The sequence below is a fragment of the Quercus suber genome, unplaced genomic scaffold (genome assembly GCF_002906115.3).
Source record: "Quercus suber isolate HL8 unplaced genomic scaffold, Cork oak 2.0 scaffold_137, whole genome shotgun sequence".
NCBI classification, from domain to species: Eukaryota; Viridiplantae; Streptophyta; class Magnoliopsida; order Fagales; family Fagaceae; genus Quercus; species Quercus suber.
In genome coordinates this window covers 1,187,570-1,206,290 of record NW_027069599.1, presented here as the reverse complement: position 1 = coordinate 1,206,290, position 18,721 = coordinate 1,187,570, and the positions used below count along the sequence as shown (strand labels likewise).

General features: G+C 33.8%; 2 protein-coding genes across 8 annotated transcripts; one reads left to right on the top strand and one right to left on the bottom strand.

The window, feature by feature from the left end:
* LOC112008686 (elongation factor G-1, mitochondrial) lies at positions 1–14,126 on the top strand. Of its 3 annotated transcripts, none has more exons than XM_065776625.1 (20): positions 2–535; positions 2,874–3,095; positions 3,636–3,757; positions 3,848–3,998; positions 4,388–4,459; positions 5,068–5,163; positions 5,294–5,382; positions 5,531–5,597; positions 6,418–6,456; positions 6,774–6,834; positions 7,251–7,360; positions 7,456–7,530; positions 7,639–7,707; positions 7,815–7,936; positions 9,536–9,661; positions 9,823–9,943; positions 10,104–10,204; positions 10,287–10,347; positions 13,554–13,607; positions 13,712–14,126. In XM_065776625.1, exons 1-20 carry the CDS (start codon positions 125–127, stop codon positions 13,814–13,816), a joined length of 2,274 nt encoding a protein of 757 aa, XP_065632697.1. In that variant the 5' UTR covers positions 2–124; the 3' UTR covers positions 13,817–14,126. The 3 variants fall into 3 exon arrangements, with proteins under 3 accessions (XP_065632696.1, XP_065632697.1, XP_023896789.2); XM_024041021.2 differs by lacking the exons at positions 9,536–9,661; positions 9,823–9,943; positions 10,104–10,204; positions 10,287–10,347 and adding exons at positions 11,312–11,437; positions 11,600–11,720; positions 11,881–11,981; positions 12,073–12,133 and having other exon boundaries at positions 6–535; XM_065776624.1 differs by lacking the exons at positions 9,536–9,661; positions 9,823–9,943; positions 10,104–10,204; ... (1 more) ...; positions 13,554–13,607; positions 13,712–14,126 and adding exons at positions 11,312–11,437; positions 11,600–11,720; positions 11,881–11,985 and having other exon boundaries at positions 1–535.
* LOC136068854 (small ribosomal subunit protein mS47-like) lies at positions 12,702–18,714 on the bottom strand. 5 transcript variants are annotated; one of them, XM_065776627.1, is made up of 5 exons: positions 18,240–18,714; positions 17,497–17,607; positions 15,522–15,643; positions 15,377–15,437; positions 12,702–12,849 (listed from the first exon to the last, which is right to left on the bottom strand). In XM_065776627.1, the coding sequence occupies exons 1-5, from the start codon at positions 18,312–18,314 to the stop codon at positions 12,814–12,816; spliced, it is 405 nt and encodes a 134-aa protein (XP_065632699.1). In that variant the 5' UTR covers positions 18,315–18,714; the 3' UTR covers positions 12,702–12,813. The 5 variants fall into 5 exon arrangements, with proteins under 5 accessions (XP_065632699.1, XP_065632702.1, XP_065632701.1 ...); XM_065776630.1 differs by having other exon boundaries at positions 18,260–18,714; XM_065776629.1 differs by lacking the exon at positions 18,240–18,714 and adding an exon at positions 17,798–18,233.
* Between the last annotated feature and the right edge of the window lie 7 nt (positions 18,715–18,721).

Below are 18,721 nucleotides of genomic sequence, written 5' to 3'. Positions count from 1 at the left end.
ACCGTCTAAAACCCCCTAACCACCATTTCCTTTTCTTCTCTCTCTCCAACACACAGTCACACAAACCCCTGGGTTTAGGGTTTTACCTCCAAAAAAACCCCAAAACCAAAAACAACCACCATCCATGGCTCGCTTTCCAAGACCCTCCACACCTCGCTCACTCTACACTCTCTACACTTCCCCATCCAAAACCACACCGTCCCATTCCCACACTCACTCCCCAACCACCGCGCTCCTCCTCCTCCGCCACTTCTCCTCCGGGAGCTTGGCCCGAGCGGCGTCGAAAGACGAGAAAGAGCCCTGGTGGAAGGACTCCATGAGTCGGCTCCGAAACATCGGGATTTCGGCCCACATCGATTCGGGTAAAACCACGTTAACCGAGCGGGTACTTTACTATACGGGTCGGATCCATGAGATCCACGAGGTTAGAGGTAGAGACGGAGTCGGAGCTAAAATGGATTCTATGGATTTGGAGAGAGAGAAGGGTATTACTATCCAGTCCGCCGCCACTTACTGCACTTGGAAAGACTATCAGGTACTACTCCCTTCTGTTTGGTTCCCGAGAAAATGGTAGGAGAACTTGAACGAATCTCAAAGGAAAAAAACTACTACTCAATAAGTATAGGTCACCAAAAATTTCACAATTGCTGATGTGGCATGTTGTTATTGGTAGGTAAAAAAGTGCAAGTAATAGTAAGAACTTGTCAATTTAACTGATGTGAAAATTGTTGTGTCTATAGGGTTAAAGAAAACTACTACCATCACTACTAGTACTAGAGTTTTCAGCTGAGTGCAAAATATGTGAGCATTTTTGTGTATGCTAATGAAAATTAAATCACTGTTGTTTTGTTAAGTGTTGAATTTGTTAGTGTCCAGTCTATTAGTCTATGGCCACTCGATACGTCTAGAGTTACATTAATATTCACAATTTTTGGGGCATTAAGTTGTTAACGGTAGATGATAAAGTGATGTCAGTAATGTGGGTCGAGATGAGAACCAATAAAAACCTGACACCAACTCAACTATTATGAAAAATGTCATGTTTCTGGCATTACTCATGGCTACATAGTGCATCAATTGGCCATAAAAATGCGGAATTAAAATTGAAGTCTTTATATTTTTTCAAAAAGTCTTTATTGTCATCTAATGAATGGAAATTTTTGATGTGGCGTGCCATGTCATGAAGGTAACCTTGGTTTCATGAATTTTATTTGTTAAACGATCATTTTCCATCTATCAAATGATGGCAAAAACCTTTTTGAAATATTTGAAAACATAAGGAGGATTTTGAAACAAAAGTTGAAGATTGAGGACGAAGTATACAATTCAAAATAAAATTTAAGTGTTTTTGTTTTGGATGATTGGTATTCTTAAAACTTTAATGGTTGTTGTGAATTCAAATATATACGTGGTTTGAGAAAAAAAATATTGCTGCCTGCTTATCTGGATTTTTTTTGGTTCCCAAGACAGTGTTAGCAAAACTAGAATGAATTTCAAAGAAACTACTACTATGCTTCGGGTATTTTTTCTTTCATTTCGTTACCTGATATGCTTGATTTTTGTACTTGCTTTGTTACTTAATTTTTTCAATGTTGCCTCTAGCACACGGCCTGTATGCTTCTTTCTTCTGTATTTAATTACATCTTTTTTCAATAAAGTTTATTACTTATCAAAAAAAAAATTCAAAGAAACTACTACTACTACTAGTAGCTAGAAATTTTCAGCTGAGTGTCAAATATACAGGCATTTTTGTATACTAATGAAAATGAAACCACTGTTAAGTGATAAATAAGATAGTCCACAGCTACTTGGTTTGTTAATTGGCCATGAAATTGAGGAATTAAAATTTAGGTTAAAGGACACAGTTGGTCCTCAACCTTTGCATTTTGTTTCAGAATCTTCCTTATAATCTAAAATGTTTCATTTTGGTTGTTGTATTTTCAAAATTGTTTCCAAAAAGTCTAAAATTCTAACGTGGCAAGCAGAGTTCATGCCATGTCATAGGCTCCACATCATTAAAGTGACCTTGGTTTCATGAATTCCTGTTTTTATGTGAGCATTTTCCATCCATCAGCTGAAGATGAACATTTTAAAGTATAAGGATGATTCTAAAACAAAGGTTAAAGGTTGATGAACTGATGACCAAATTTGCAATTTAACCAAAAATTTAAGGCTCCTCTTGGGAGGAGGGAATGGAATGGAATGGAAAGGAATAAAAAGAATAATTTTAGAATATTCTTCCCTTCTCTTGTTTGGGAGTTTTAATGGAGGGAATGGAAAGTCCATTCTCTTGTTTGGGAGTTTAAGTGGGAGGGAATGGAATGGGTAGGATGGAACACTCATTCTTTTCTATTCCCTTAAAACCTCAAATTTTCATTCCCCCCGAAATTGGGAGGAATGGGAGGGAATGAAATTAGATTTAATGATTTTTTTTACTAAAACTCCCAAAATACCCCTATATATTCAACCCTTTATTTTAAAACAGGGGTTTAATAGTAATATTGTCATAAAATGATTCCACTCCATTCCCTCCATATTGCTCCCAAACATGATTACTTACATTCCATTCATTTTTATTCCTTTCTATTCCTTTATTTTAAAACATCCAAACAAGGTTTCCTAATTCTATTCCATTCCTTTTCCTTACTTAAATACATTCCATTCCATTCCATTCCTTTCTATTCCTTTATGATTATCTCATTCCATTCCATTCCATTCCCTTATGAACTCCCAAGCGGAGCCTAAGTGTTTTGGTTTTGAATGACCAATTGCTAAATGATTGTAGTGAATTTGAATATATACATGGTTCGTAAAAAAAACTGCTGCCTGCTTTGCTGGATTTCTAATACTATCTGGAAAACTTGCTCTTGCAGGTTAACATTATTGACACCCCCGGTCACGTAGATTTCACGATCGAGGTTGAGAGGGCTTTGCGTGTTCTTGATGGTGCCATTCTTGTACTTTGTAGTGTTGGCGGTGTGCAAAGTCAGTCGATTACCGTTGATCGGCAAATGAGAAGATATGAGGTTCCGAGACTTGCATTTATTAACAAACTTGATCGGATGGGAGCAGATCCATGGAAAGTTCTCAACCAGGTGTGTTGTAGAATTATGAGACATCATAAGAAATATCTTAAATGGTTTCTGTATTGTTTTATTTACTGTTTTATCATAAGCCGAAGGTAGAATATCTAGTTTACATTTATTTATATTGAAGACAAAGCAAGATTCTTGTCCATAATTTCATTGAAGAAAACAATTTAATGATGTTTATTTAAAAAAAAAATGTTTGACAGCTTGAGTACTTAGAATTAGTGAATATTGTGAATTGTAATAGTTAACAAACTATCATTTTCCTGGGTTGGCAAAACATTTTAACTTCTACTTTGATTGCCTGATGCCTGATGCTTGATTATTTTTGTGAAAACATTATTAAGTGCATCTTACGTAATTTATTTTCATTTTCTTACATGGAATACAACATTCTTAAATGAAATAAGTGTTCTTTAAAATTCTGCAATTAGGATGCTTTTGTTGTTTACTTGGAAAATTTATCAGGTCCATTCTAGTTCTAGATGATGATAACTTTGAAATTTCAGAGCAATGATATGCTGATTATTTTGATTTCTCTTACAGGCAAGGTCTAAACTCCGGCATCACAGTGCTGCCATGCAAGTTCCAATTGGGTTGGAGGAGGATTTTAAGGGGCTTATTGACCTTGTGCAATTAAAAGCATTATATTTTCACGGCTCCAGTGGGTCTGTTTCTAAGATATGGTGTTTGTGTATCTTTTTTAATGGACATTGTGTTATGGTTCCAAATTTACCGCTTCTTGTTGCATGTTGCAGTGAAAAAATAGTTGCTGAGGATATACCTGCTAATATGGAGGCCTTAGTTGCAGAAAAGAGACGGGAACTAATAGAGGCTGTTTCTGAAGTTGATGATAAACTTGCTGAAGTATTTCTCAATGATGAGCCTGTATCATCAACTGAACTTGAGGTGCGCCAGCATGCTTTCTTAAAAAAATATTCTGTGAAACAATAATTTGAATACGCGATTCATTTTTGGCAACAGAGGTCATAAGAGTAAGAGAATAGCTGATGAAGACTGTCAGTTTTTTGCCCTTACATGTTAGGGGTGGACGCTTGTGCATGATAAAATAAAAACCAACTTGTTAGGTGGTGATGACCGCTTGAGCTCTTATTTTGTCTAAAAATGTAAATGTGACATCAGCTAACAAATACAAAGTTCATATTGAATTAGGAAATGGAATGTCATTCTCAGGAATTTAACATTATTCTTTGCATATTGCAATTACATTGTTAGGCACTGTTAACTTTTATAGGTTCTGTTTGTTTGAGAGAATTTTGATTTATTTTTATCTGTAGGAAGCAATTCGCAGAGCAACTGTAGCACGGAAATTTGTACCTGTATTCATGGGTAGTGCATTTAAAAACAAGGTAACCTAAGAATATAGTCAGTATACTTTTCCCCTCTTTAACTTGTCAATTGATACCTTGTCTTCTCCCCATTAATCTCGCTGTATACACTGCCAATTTTGTAGATTTCATGGTGAGTATATATTTAATTTGTTTGTTCTTAGAGATTTTTTCTTTCTATCTATAGTTGTTTGGTTGAAATAGAATAAAAATAGTTGTTTGGTTCTTATAAGAAGGCGATGCTGGTTAGATTAATACACCATGACCTGTCAAGTAACTTTTTCTTGCATGTCTTTGTGGGGACTATGCAGTCCGTGCAGGTGACATTTGAGGTTGTTAATGCTATTATGGCAATTTGATGAACGTACTACCATTTTTCTCTTCATTTGGCCTGCTTGCGATGTTGCTTGAAATTTTCATAATTGGAGTTCTCTTCATCATTTCATATTGCCCAGTCCTATCTTATAATTAATTATCATCCTAAATAAAACGACACACAATATATGCATTACTAGGGTCCATTCAATGGTGCCTTCTATATAGTAAACAATTATTGAAACTACTTGTTTGTTCAACTATCAGAAGTCTGTTGATTATATTCCTCATCTTTTATGTTTTCTGGATTACAGGGAGTACAACCACTTTTGGATGGTGTACTTAGTTATTTGCCTTGTCCAACTGAAGTCAGTAGCTATGCTCTTGACCAAAGTAAGAATGAAGAGAAGGTATTGGGTTGATGAAAATAAATTTTTGTCCTGAATCTTTTGTACTATCATCTCTTATCTAAAAAATCTTTTGTACAGTCATCTGTTTTATAACCTGACTGGGGAATTGATATATTTTATTCTTGTAAAGGTCACATTGTTTGGAACTCCAGATGGGCCTCTTGTGGCGTTAGCTTTTAAATTGGAGGAAGGGCGCTTTGGTCAGTTGACATATCTAAGGTATGCCTGTCTGAGAGGTGGTATATTTTCATTTTCTTGATAGTCCAACTATCTTATTATTTCATTCATGTGCTGGCAATGTTAGTACTTAGACATGTAGATGAGCCATTATGCTAACATGGTTTTTTTTATTTTATTTTAAATGAAGAATCTATGAAGGTGTCATTCGGAAGGGTGATTTTATACATAACATAAATACTGGAAAGAAGGTTAAGGTCAGTTCAAGACGTGTAATTTATTAGCTTGTTTGTTTCCAGATGAAGTTGCACTTATGGGCTTGAGATCTTTTGTTTTGAGTTATTCTGTTAATTAATCCATTTAGAATCTTTCAGTGTCATTTGAAAGAAGATAATTGCAAATGTCAGCAAATTTTTGTTTCTCAAAACTTATCCTTCTGTAATGTGTTCCTGCCTGAAAATATTGCAATTTGTAACCTTCTATGGTACACCATATAAAAATAATTTTTGGAAAAACTTGAATCACATTGAGTGGTGAATATGATATGCCTCCTCCCCTTGTAAGAGGAAGGTGGAAGGTGAGGTCATGGTTCAAAACCCACCAGCTGCATGTGTAACTTACCAATCAAAAATGAATTTTCAAGTTGGACATCAATTTTGGGACATCCTTTTTGGAACATCTTAAAATTGGAAAAGGGACTAACATTTTGAGACAGAGGAAGTGTATGGGATAGATTGCTGTTTGCATATGTTATGATCGTTTCAGTATGTACTGCAAGGCGACCAAGCTTCTTTCTTTTTTTTTGATAAGTAAGGTGACCAAGCTTCTATTTTTCTCTGATTGCAATGCTTATTATTATGGTTCAATATGGTAAGACATGCTGTATGTGTGTTGTGCACTTGTGCTTTTATGAATGATATAATCTGGACAATTACATCCTTTAAATTTTGAAAAATAATTTTATTTTATTAATGAATTTTCCGGTATGCCCATTGTATCATGCTATCAGCGTTCTGATACTGATTGAATTTGTAAATTAAATTTAATAGTTATGGATATATTATCTTCCTGGTACAGATTCCTCGCTTGGTTCGGATGCATTCTAATGAGATGGAGGTTAGTTTTGCTTTGACATTCATCTTAGTAATTAATTCTAATGATATGATTGGGATTTTTTTATACATGAAATCAAATTTTGCGAACCAACTATCTCTACAATGTCTTCTGCCTATCCCCATGCTGTGTGGCTTAAGTGGTAAAGGGGTAGGGGGGAAGTTGGGGTAGGTTGCACTCTAATCTTTCAGAACAAAAGAATATTTGTGTTAGATTAATAGATTGGGGTTTCAAGTCATATGTTTTCTAGTCTCAACTAGTTGTACTCTTTTTCTTCTTCCTTGGGTTTTTGTTGTTGATTTTCTTTTTTATATCTACAGGATATTCAACAGGCACATGCTGGGCAAATAGTTGCTGTATTTGGTGTGGATTGTGCATCAGGTCCCACTTATCCCTTTGCATATGTGTACACAATAATTTATGTTTCTGTGTTGTTTTCCATAGTTGTCTGAATAGAATGGGGGTCGGAGTGAGGACTGAGGAGCTAGTGCAAGTTGAAGTTTCTGAAAGTGAGGAAAATATCAAAATGGACATTCAAGCCCATGACCTTTAAGTAAAATGGCATTCCCTATAGTTTGAAATAGAGATGTCTAGGGTTCGAGTCTCCCTTCCCCAACTTGAAATGTATGAAAATAATAATGGTATTCAGAATGGTTATAATTACTTAGACTGCTAATATTTGAGATGAGGGCATGAGGCTTTGAAACCTGATGATTATGACATTTTTTTTTTTTCTAGTTGCTTTTTTCTTTTGTTTTTCTAATTTTTCTCAACTTATGCATTTTTTGTGTGATCAGGAGATACATTCACTGATGGGTCTGTTAAATACACAATGACTTCTATGAATGTCCCTGAGCCAGTGATGTCTTTAGCCGTTCAACCAGTTTCAAAAGATTCAGGAGGACAAGTGAGTGGTTTGTTTAAGTGTGCCTATATGCGTGCATATTGTATTTGTTGGTGTCCAGTGTTACATGACAATCTTCTTGTTTTCATTTTTGATAGTTTTCAAAGGCTTTGAATCGTTTTCAGAGAGAGGACCCTACTTTCCGAGTTGGGCTGGATGCTGAGAGTGGGCAGGTCTGAGTTGTTAATATGATATCTCATATTTTTTACCCGTATAATTATAGAGGTCACAAAGAATATATATCGTGCATTACAATGTCAATTTATTTTTATTCTGAGTAGACAATTATTTCTGGAATGGGAGAGCTGCATTTGGACATATATGTTGAACGCATTCGGAGAGAGTATAAGGTGCCTATCCTTTCTGTCTCTGTTTATATATTAAATTAGGATTTTTGATATTGTTTCTCAGAGGAAGTCTGCAGCCTTGCATCATGTTTTTATTCTTTGTTTGCTAGGTTGATGCTACTGTTGGTAAGCCTCGTGTAAACTTCAGAGAAACTGTAACTCAACGTGCTGAATTTGATTATTTACATAAGAAACAAACTGGTGGACAAGGTCAATATGGACGAGTATGCGGGTGAGAAAAAATGTTTAAGATTTGTGCCTATACTTAAGGCACTTGGTGAATTTCATTTCTTTTTATCTGTCATAATCATATCATCTTTGGTGAACATTGTATAAGTTTCTATGTAGATTGTTAGATTTGGTTCTCCATTGGGAAAAACTAGATTTGGTTAAGTTGCTTATAACTATGACTTGGTGCAGAAACCTTAGCTATTACTTATGGTCCGTTTGGATTGAGGGAGAAGGAGGGAGAATAGAGTAGAGTAAATTTAGCACAAAATTAGCTTATTTTTAGCCAACTCTACTCTACTCCCTTCCACTCCCCCTCCTTCCCCCTCCTCATCCAAACAGGCCATTAGTCCTAAAAAATTTTCTTTGCTTGATTAGTAATGTGGGACTATATATCTTTCAAGATGAATATCTTAGTACTTTATATATTTACACTATACTGGTTGGAAAATAGTATTGGCAAGTTTATCTGCTTTGCAATTTGTTTTCTTCTGCATAAAAGAAATTAACAGTTTTTATGTATCAAAATTGTTAAATCACAATTGTGTGTTGCCCAAGTGCTCAAGGACATTTCAAAAGTTTTAGATTATTGCTGTCTTCTGTGATATTTTGCATTTAATTTCATAATTTGATATCAAGGTAAGATTATGTAGACCTGTCTTAGCTTCTGTCTTCCATCACAATTGTTGGCCTTTCTCTCTGAGTACACCACCGCTGTACTTAGTGTTTTTTTTTTTGGTAATAAAATTTTTGTTACTTATCATTTTTTTTTTTTTTTTTTTTAACAACCGGTTGAATACGAACTTAATAATGGAACTCTCAGAGCGCATTGTTATTTAAGGATGCTATGTACGTGACTAAAGGTTGATGGTAAACTTACAAGTTTGACATGGATACGGTATAGATTACACAAGGGATTTGCCTTTTGTTAAAATGAATTTTCTTTCATAATCTTTAAAAACAATATAAGATATGTTTAAATGATTCTGGAGACAGCATGACAGGGGTATAGTTCTCTGTTATTTGTGGGCCTACCTAGTGCTTGATGCTTCAGAATATGTCTGATCCATTAAAAAGAGGAACAGATTGTTATTGTGCTGGAGGTTTTCTAGATACTTCCCTTATTTGTTCCTTTTTCATGTTGATCTAGTTGAGTGCTTATGTTAGACATGGTGTATTATATCAACTTCTATTGGTCCCAAGGTATAAATAGAACAAAGGGGCTTATTTGATCTTAGTGTGTTACCATAATCTCTGCCGGATGCATTTGTCATTACCAAAAAGAATCTCTAAATATATTTGTTGTAACAACAAACAACACTTTTTAATGTATAATTAGTTAAAATATCAATACCAGGTGTGCTACATATGGCATGATTTGTGTTGCATGCGAATTGGGTGTTGATTAGGTGCCCATGTTAGTGCCTGGGTAAACCTATTGAGTAGAGTGGGCTATGACTTTGGCTCTGTACAATTTTACAATGCCAATAATATCATATTAATTATAAATATTAATTCAGTGGCAAGTAAGGAATGGTTCTATTAATAGCTTGCTTTTCCCCACGGTTTAGTTATGTATTATCTTTTATTTTGTATACTGCAGATATATCGAACCACTTCCTCAAGGGTCATCAACTAAGTTTGAATTTGATAACATGATTGTTGGGCAAGCTATACCATCAAACTTTATCCCGGCAATCGAGAAAGGTTTTAAAGAAGCAGCGAATTCGTGAGTAGCATCATGTTATTATAATATTGCATGAGTTTTTCAAAGTATTATGGTCATCTTAGCTTTTTATTTTTTTTAGGAAGTATTATGATCTTATATCATACCATGGCCTATATCATTGTGAATATGAATTGGTATAATGTTTGTTTTTGCATGTACAGGGGTTCACTAATTGGACATCCAGTCGAACATCTTCGTGTTGTTTTAACAGATGGTGCTTCCCATTCTGTGGATTCCAGTGAACTTGCATTCAAGTTAGCTGCAATATATGCATTTAGACAGGTTATTCTGAAATCCTGTGTTCAGGGTGTAATTCCCTGTAAAATGGATTTAAATTGTCTCTTGGCGATTTGGGCTATTCTTAGCCTTTTAATTATAGTATAACCTAATTACTAGGCTTTCTTTTACTTCCATGCATTTATATTTCAATTATTTGAAACAGTGCTATACAGCTGCCAGACCGGTAATTTTGGAGCCTGTCATGATGGTGGAGTTGAAAGTTCCAACTGAATTTCAGGGCACTGTTGCTGGTGATATCAACAAGTGAGTTTTTTTTTAACCAGAATATCATAAAGATTTTCTAATGCTTTTGTCTGATTATTTCTGTGCATTTATCACATGATAGGAGAAAAGGTGTTATTGTCGGAAATGACCAGGATGGAGATGATTCTGTGATTACTGCCCATGTAAGCTTTTTTCTTTTTCTTATATATATATATATATATATAACTTATGTATGCATATTTGTGCATGACTATTTTTTTTTTTTTTTTTTTTTTTTTTTTTGTGGTAATAAAATTTTCGTTACTTATCCAAAAAAAAAAAAAAAATTGTTGGCCAACTTATGCTTGAATTATATGGAACTCTCAGAGCACATTGTTATTTAAGGATGCTATGTACCTGACTAAAGGTTGATGGTAAACTTACAAGTTTGACATGGATACGGTATAGATTACACAAGGGATTTGCCTTTTGTTAAAATGAATTTTCTTTCATAATCTTTAAAAAGAATATAAGATATATTTAAATGATTCTGGAGACAGCATGACAGGGGTATAGTTCTCTATTATTTGTGGGCCTACCTAGTGCTTGATGCTTCAGAATATGTCTGATCCATTAAAAAGAGGAACAGATTGTTATTGTGCTGGAGGTTTTCTAGATACTTCCCTTATTTGTTCCTTTTTCATGTTGATCTAGTTGAGTGCATATGTTAGACGTGGTGTATTATATCAACTTCTATTGATCCCAAGGTATAAATAGAACAAAGGGGCTTATTTGATCTTAGTGTGTTACCATAATCTCTGCCAGATGCATTTGTCATTACCAAAAAGAATCTCTAAATATATTTGTTGTAACAATAAACAACACTTTTTAATGTATAATTAGTTAAAATAGCAATACCAGGTGTGCTACATATGGCATGATTTGTGTTGCATGTGAATTGGGTGTTGATTAGGTGCCCATGTTAGTGCCTGGGTAAACCTATTGAGTAGAGTGGGCTATGACTTTGGCTCTGTACAATTTTACAATGCCAATAATATCATATTAATTATAAATATTAATTCAGTGGCAAGTAAGGAATGGTTCTATTAATAGCTTGCTTTTCCCCACGGTTTAGTTATGTATTATCTTTTATTTTGTATACTGCAGATATATCGAACCTCTTCCTCAAGGGTCGTCAACTAAGTTTGAATTTGATAACATGATTGTTGGGCAAGCTATACCATCAAACTTTATCCCGGCAATCGAGAAAGGTTTTAAAGAAGCAGCAAATTCGTGAGTAGCATCATGTTATTATAATATTGCATGAGTTTTTCAAAGTATTATGGTCATCTTAGCTTTTTATTTTTTTTAGGAAGTGTTATGATCTTATATCATACCATGGCCTAGTTTCATTGTGAATATGAATTGGTATAATGTTTGTTCTTGCATGTACAGGGGTTCACTAATTGGACATCCAGTCGAACATCTTCGTGTTGTTTTAACAGATGGTGCTTCCCATTCTGTGGATTCCAGTGAACTTGCATTCAAGTTAGCCGCAATATATGCATTTAGACAGGTTATTCTCAAATCTTGTGTTCAGGGTGTAATTCCCTGTAAAATGGATTTAAATCGTCTCTTGGCGATTTGGGCTATTCTTAGCCTTTTAATTATAGTATAACCTAATTACTAGGCTTTATTTTACTTCCATGCATTTATATTTCAATTATTTGAAACAGTGCTATACAGCTGCCAGACCGGTAATTTTGGAGCCTGTCATGATGGTGGAGTTGAAAGTTCCAACTGAATTTCAGGGCACTGTTGCTGGTGATATCAACAAGTGAGTTTTTTTTTTTTTGTTTTAACCAGAATATCATAAAGATTTTCTAATGTTTTTGTCTGATTATTTCTGTGCATTTATCACATGATAGGAGAAAAGGTGTTATTGTCGGAAATGACCAGGATGGAGATGATTCTGTGATTACTGCCCATGTAAGCTTTTTTCTTTTTCTTTTATATATATATATATATATAAATAACTTATGCATGCATATTTGTGCATGACTTGCATTTTTTTCAAGAAATTACTGGCAGAGTTTTGTTTAATCACTGCAAAACCTCAATGCTTGGGTTTCTTCTTCTTTTTATTTTATTTTTTACAAGTAAGAAAAATTGTATTAAAAGAAGACTACTACTTCATTAAAGAAATGAAGTAGCCAGAAGAAATTTGTACAAGCGACAGAAAAGAAAAACAAAAAAATTATGTACAAGAAGAAAGGGAATATCAAGATTCCTTGGAATATCTAGATTTTGATATTGATTTCCTCTATATTATAGAACATCCTAGAATTACACTCATCCAAGAACACCACACCAAACATATTAGGATAGAATTCCATACAACAGAACTATGATGAACCTTAAAGCTCCATCTCCATCATGCTAACAAATCATTCAGTGAGTTTAGCATGAACCAAGAGACTCCAAATAAAGCAGAAACGAGAGACCAAAGCTCCCTAGAAATAGTGCAATGCAGAAAGAGTTGATTGATTGACTCCCCAGCCCCTTTGCACACAACACTAATTAGCAATGATATTCTTGCACTTGCAAAGAATTTTTCCGTGAGCCACAGTCCAAGCAAATAAAAGCTTCCTCCTAAGGAACCTTGGTCCTCAAAATTGCATGCCATGAAAATCTGTTCTTGTTTCCTGTTGAATATCAAAAAATTTGTCTTAAATGAATAGAGGAAATAGTTTCTGTGATTGGTTTTTAGATTTCACAATAAACAATAATGTCTTGGCCTGTTCTCAGACATCTGGTCTGTCTTTCTCTGTAGCATATGGATGTTATATACTGTGCTTTATAAGTCTGGCATCAAGTAATCATGTATTCCACTGATCAAAAAATTTTTCAAAAAATGTAATAATGTAATTCCAGCTACTTTCCAGCTATCTTTTCGCTAAAAGTTCTGCACTAACTTCGTTCGTGACATTTTTATGAATTCCTATGAGTCAACTACATAAATTTTTTCTGCTGCTATGTTTCTAATTCCTATCTTACATCCTATTAACTGTAATCAATGTTTAATTTTTGCATGGAATGGTAGCATCTGATCAGTCCACAAAACCTATTATTTCCTACTAACATCCATATTGATGTCTAAAGCTGATGATTTGATTTTAGAGCAATGAGAAATTTGCTAATATGCTGATTTATTTGAGGAATTTCGAAATTCAAAACATTGGATTGTTATGCTAGCAAAAAACTAGTGCAAATCAGTCTGCCATCATGCCAAATTGTCAATGTTTATTACGCTGTTGAATTCTTTGGTTTCAGTAGTCATATGTTTCTCAGAACTCCTTATCAAAAAAATAAAAAATGTTTCTCAGAAGTCATTTTGTTGTCTTCCCAGGTCCCTCTGAACAACATGTTTGGGTACTCAACGTCTCTTCGTTCAATGACACAGGTAAAGCAGGACACTGCATTGTAAATGAAAATTTTTGCTTTACTTGTTTCCCAGTTGAATTGTCTAGAATTGTCTTGTTGACCTCTTTGTCCCTATCCGTGCAGGGAAAGGGTGAATTTACAATGGAATACAAAGAGCATTCAGCTGTTTCTAATGACGTTCAGACGCAATTAGTTAATACTTACAGGGGCACAAAACCAGCTGAGTAGTGGGGAATTTCAATTGAAGCATTTGCCCTTATATTAATTGATAGGCTAAATTTGTCTTATTATAGTGATTTTTTAATTTTTTTTAATCAACTTTACAAGGTTATTGTGATAAATTTGATCCTGTGTAGATCAATAAATTTTGAAAAGCAGAAATAAATTTAGGTGCCCCTTTTTTGTTTGATCCTGTGTAATACACTAACAATACTACTCGACTTTCTAGTCGGACAAGCATGTATCATAATTCTTGACAGTGTATTGTTTCATAATCTAATATTTATCTTCATAGAGAGCAATACAATGTTTGTTCTGACTTTCTTGGTGTTTGTTCCTTCAATTATACACATCAATCACCACAGATCCAAGCCTGTGCCATGCATGTATTTTCACATACATGAAAAGCTATAAATTCTGATTTTATTGGATTTCTACTTGCAGGATGGCATATATATTTTATAGTGAAGCTGCTTCTGTTTGTCAATTTGTTTTGAGAATCATGCTGATTTAGGGAAATTTTTTTTTTTTTTTTTTTTTTGGTATGTACTACTTTGGACTATTCCGAAGTGTGTGGGTTATTTGTGGGGTGCGCTAAGTAAAGGTATCAATATTTGAGTTGTATTTTCTCCATGGAAGTGACACCTGCATGGTCAAATGACCCAATTTAAATTTCCTTTTCTCCTTTGTTTCTCAAAATTGTACGTTTTCTTCAGCATTTATGTGCATATTGGAGCCTTATTGCACAAGGTCCTAAACAACTCTCTTTTTTCGTGCTTCATAGCTGCCATTATTTTTATAAAAATTCTTATAGATGACTCTCCATAATAATATCCGTGAAGAGGTAAAGTATTTGGTCATGTAATAGTGGCAGATGACTGTATGAGTAAAATTGGATTAAATTCTTAATGCTTATAGGAGTGTGCATCTAACCACCGAGCTAATTCAACCCAACCCAACACTTGAGATTTGTTTTTGTTTGATAAGTTGGGTTGGGTTTGGCCCATTTGGGTTAATAACTTTTTCAACTCATCTAATCCTAACCCAATAAATTAGTATTAAACCCCCCAAAAAAAATAGTTCAATAAAATTAACCCAATTAGTGGCTAAATTATTAAACCCAATAAATTATTATTATAATTCACATAATATACCTAATTATATTTCAATTTTTTAGTTTGATTTATTTTGGTATTTTGATAATTAGTTTTGATATATTTGGAATATAATTTAGGTATATTATGTGAATTATAATAATTTATTGGAAAAAAAAATCTTAAATAGTTTTAATAAAAGTTCAAATTTTTTATAAGACATGAAACATGTAAGCATAAGTGTACAACCCCACTAATCCAACCTAACTCGTGTAGGTTTGGTTGGGTTGGTTTCTACATGTCCAACGAGTTGAGTTGGGTTGAGAATTTATCAACTCAACGTTGGGTTAAAAAAAACTCTCCAACTTGTATCCTTTTGGATCAACTTCTTTTCTAAATGTTCAGTTATATTGTAATGGGATAATACTTAATAGTTCTAAAACAAAAAGAAATATGCAAATCAACATGTTCTTACCAAGGCATCGATAATTTCTTCAACTGTGTCATGGCTGAAACATTTATCAAGTATTTCAATCCTAGACAAAATTGCATAATAAATAGATCAGCATTTTATAGCTGCTACATAAATACTCACACACCTGAGGGGATAATAGGCATACCTATGAATTACAATTATATTATCTAGATAGACAAGGTCACTATATTTTTCAAAAGAAGTTTCAATGACAGAAGGATCATCAGTATCCAATTTCCCAAGTTGTTCTTCAATTAATGCAAGCTTCTGTGGAAAAAAGGAGGCAATACAGTGTTATATAAATAGGAAAGATGATTAAAACAATGAAAGAGTCCAACAATCTTAACTGAGCTATGCGCATAATGTGTAGCAAGCCCACAAGAAATCATTTTTGCTCCATTAAGTTTTTCTCCCGTGAGACCCAAGTACAGGTGCCATCAATGATTCATCCTACTAATTGGTTTCTCATTTATCGAGTCCTAATTACATTGTCAACATTGCTTGATATGTAGAAAGGGTCAAGTTAACCCCACAAGTTGCTCGGAAAATAACATTGAATAAAGTCACCCAGCTATCCAAAGTAAACTTTAGCATTAGAATATTTGTCATTGCAACATCTACTTTCAGTATAATGGTCACATAGGAAGTGACATCTTATGGTGCAATGAAACCAAATGCAGCTCCCCATATGTCAACTACCAACAGCCATAACAGTGCCTCAACACAAATTTTAGACTACAGAACTTTTAAAGCAATTTGCTAGAGCTTGTTATTCAACATCCACACAACAAATTCATGACAAGAGTCCTAATGCAATTTGTATAAAGAACATTGCTGAACCAACTGCCATTGTGTACTTCTAGAGATGAGGAGCATACTTCAAAATAAAAATATTTTGCAGAGGCACTTCATTTCCATATTCACTCCATTCCTAAGAAAAAAAATGAGTGATTTTATTTTAATTTTAGAGGCCTTTTAAAAAATTTCATGTTCATATATCCCTTAAATTTCTTCCAATGCAACATTACAAGAAAATCATAAAAGATTGAGGTAAATTCATATTAGGGCAGAATGTTCATCGCAAAAACAATGCTTTACATGATGTTTTTATCAGACTTATGCAAGAACCAGAAATAGTCCAAATCAACAAAACCATGTACAAGAAATTCAGTGAAAATTTTGACTACACATGAAAAACTACAATGCACTACAGGCATACACAGGTGACCAGGTATATGTGAGAGGAAAAACAATGCACCAGCATCAGGGTGGAAACCAATTAGAGTTTCAGAAGTAGCAAAAACCAGTGAATTGTGAGAATAAATTATTTTTGAACATTTCTGAGCAAATGATGTATAGCAAATAAGGAATCTGAAACAAATAAGAAATTCAATACTATTTTTTCAATCACATAAATATGCAAAAAGAATCAAACATATAGTTTCATTCCTAGATTACATGGATTGGATAGGTATGTGTAATGTGTACAAGTGCTAAGTCCCATATCGAGTGTTTACTAGGTTGAACTGGGCTATATATTGATTATGAAGAACCCCAATAGTAACCTGACTAGTCATAGCATAGATTTGGCTAGCGCTTACTTGAGTCAATACAAATAGTGTTAGACTTGACAATAACATAAGGAATTGAATGGAAAGATTGTGATACTCAAATTATGTGGATTGGTGTTACCAAACTTGGGCTATATCGGAGATCACAAGCAACCCCAATTGTAACTTGACTAATCCTTTTAGGATATAGCATAGATGTGGCTAGTGCTTCCTTAGGTCATGACAATAAGTGTATGCTAATGAAAGTAGAAAATCATACTCCTCAATTATCTAATAAAAATTATAAAATTGAGCATTCAGTAATTCAGTTATAAGTCAACAAACCAAATCAACCCTATTGCACAACAAATTTAAGTTACAAAAATAAACTTCCTGTAACGATATTAAATAATTAGTCTAATCTAGAGGGTGCAAAATAATTAAAAAATTTCTTCCACAAAAGAAAGTAAGGAAAAAAATTTGAAACAATCATCAAAACCAACAACTAGATAAGAGAAGAAAAGTTTCTTTTAAAAAAATAAAGATAAGAGAAGAAAAGGACGAAAGTACATGGCTACATGCAAAGTTGCTACATACAGTTTTGTCAGTTACAACCCTCAACATCCCAGGGATTGAAACTCCAGCCCCACCACCCATAGTAATTCCATTCAAAAGAGCCACCTGCATGGAGATTATTATTACACTACCATGAATATACTGGGTTCTGACTAATGTAGTTATAATAAACAGAAAGTTAATGTCCAACATTCTACCATAGGGACTTGGGGCTAATAAAAATCATCCCCACATGAAAGGGAAAATAATAATAATAATAATAAAAGAAACAGATCTGAGACTTTTGAGTAGATACCATAGTTCCCTAAACCAGAACTCAGTGACTTCTTTATCATAAGTACAGCAGGGGGAACAACTTCAAAACTTTTCGGGAAAATTTAGGAAATCCAAGTATGCTAGCAGAAGGAAGGATAAAATAAAAATAAGTGTAAAGAAAATTGTTCAGTGCCAGAATAGGAGCCAAAGATCAATATACTAAAAAAACCAAGTATCTTTTGATAATTTCATAGTTGAGGGAGGGGTAAATTGAACCTTGGATGTCTTAGTTGGAAACGCTAGGAGGTGCAAGTTGAGCTACAAGACTCTTAGCCATAACAAAACCAAGTATCTCAAAGAAAAATCTCCATAAATGACCATATCAAAGCTATATTGATGGTAATATAACACTCCAAACATAAGAGTCCCCAATTTATTAACCACTATGCTTAAAAAAAGAAAGAAAGAAAAGTAAAACTTACATTTGGCTTCAAATATGTACCTAAAATGTATATGTAAGTATATAACGTTCTAAAAAATTCCTTACAATCCTCCATATTCCTTGCATAGAGTTAACCAATGGATAAAGGATGATTCTAATGAGAAACAAGCACCAACTCCATAACAAAGATTAGCAACTTAAAGATTTGTGAAGTACTTTAGTATAAAGTTTCCTTTAGCTTTATCAATAACTGACCATCACAAAACATTCTATATGCACCTCCATACTTTATTGATCCCACTCTTATACAGTAAACACTAGGAACATTTTCAAACTCTCAATTCTTGTGGAAAGATCAATCCAAGGTAGTGTAAAGAAACAAATTCTGAGATCCATTTATCTATGGGTCATTTAATACTAGTATTGTCACCTCGTTTCTAATTTTTGATTTAATAAAGCTATATATACTAATACCCTATCTTACTCTTGCTTATCTTTTTTTTTTTTTTTTTTTTTTTTTTT

What these genes read in the sequence shown, in the direction of transcription:
- LOC136068854 (XM_065776626.1), bottom strand. Translation starts at nt 17,694, where the DNA reads ATGTTGGACATTAACTTTCTGTTTATTATAACTACATTAGTCAGAACC. An exon ending in GCAACTTTGCATGTAGCCAT is followed by an intron (nt 15,644 to 17,496) that starts GTACTTTCGTCC and finishes TTTTTTCCACAG; the next exon opens with AAGCTTGCATTAATTGAAGA. An exon ending in AATATAATTGTAATTCATAG is followed by an intron (nt 15,438 to 15,521) that starts GTATGCCTATTA and finishes AATTTTGTCTAG; the next exon opens with GATTGAAATACTTGATAAAT.
- LOC112008686 (XM_065776625.1), top strand. Translation starts at nt 125, where the DNA reads ATGGCTCGCTTTCCAAGACCCTCCACACCTCGCTCACTCTACACTCTC. An exon ending in GCACTTGGAAAGACTATCAG is followed by an intron (nt 536 to 2,873) that starts GTACTACTCCCT and finishes TTGCTCTTGCAG; the next exon opens with GTTAACATTATTGACACCCC. An exon ending in GTAGTGCATTTAAAAACAAG is followed by an intron (nt 4,460 to 5,067) that starts GTAACCTAAGAA and finishes TCTGGATTACAG; the next exon opens with GGAGTACAACCACTTTTGGA.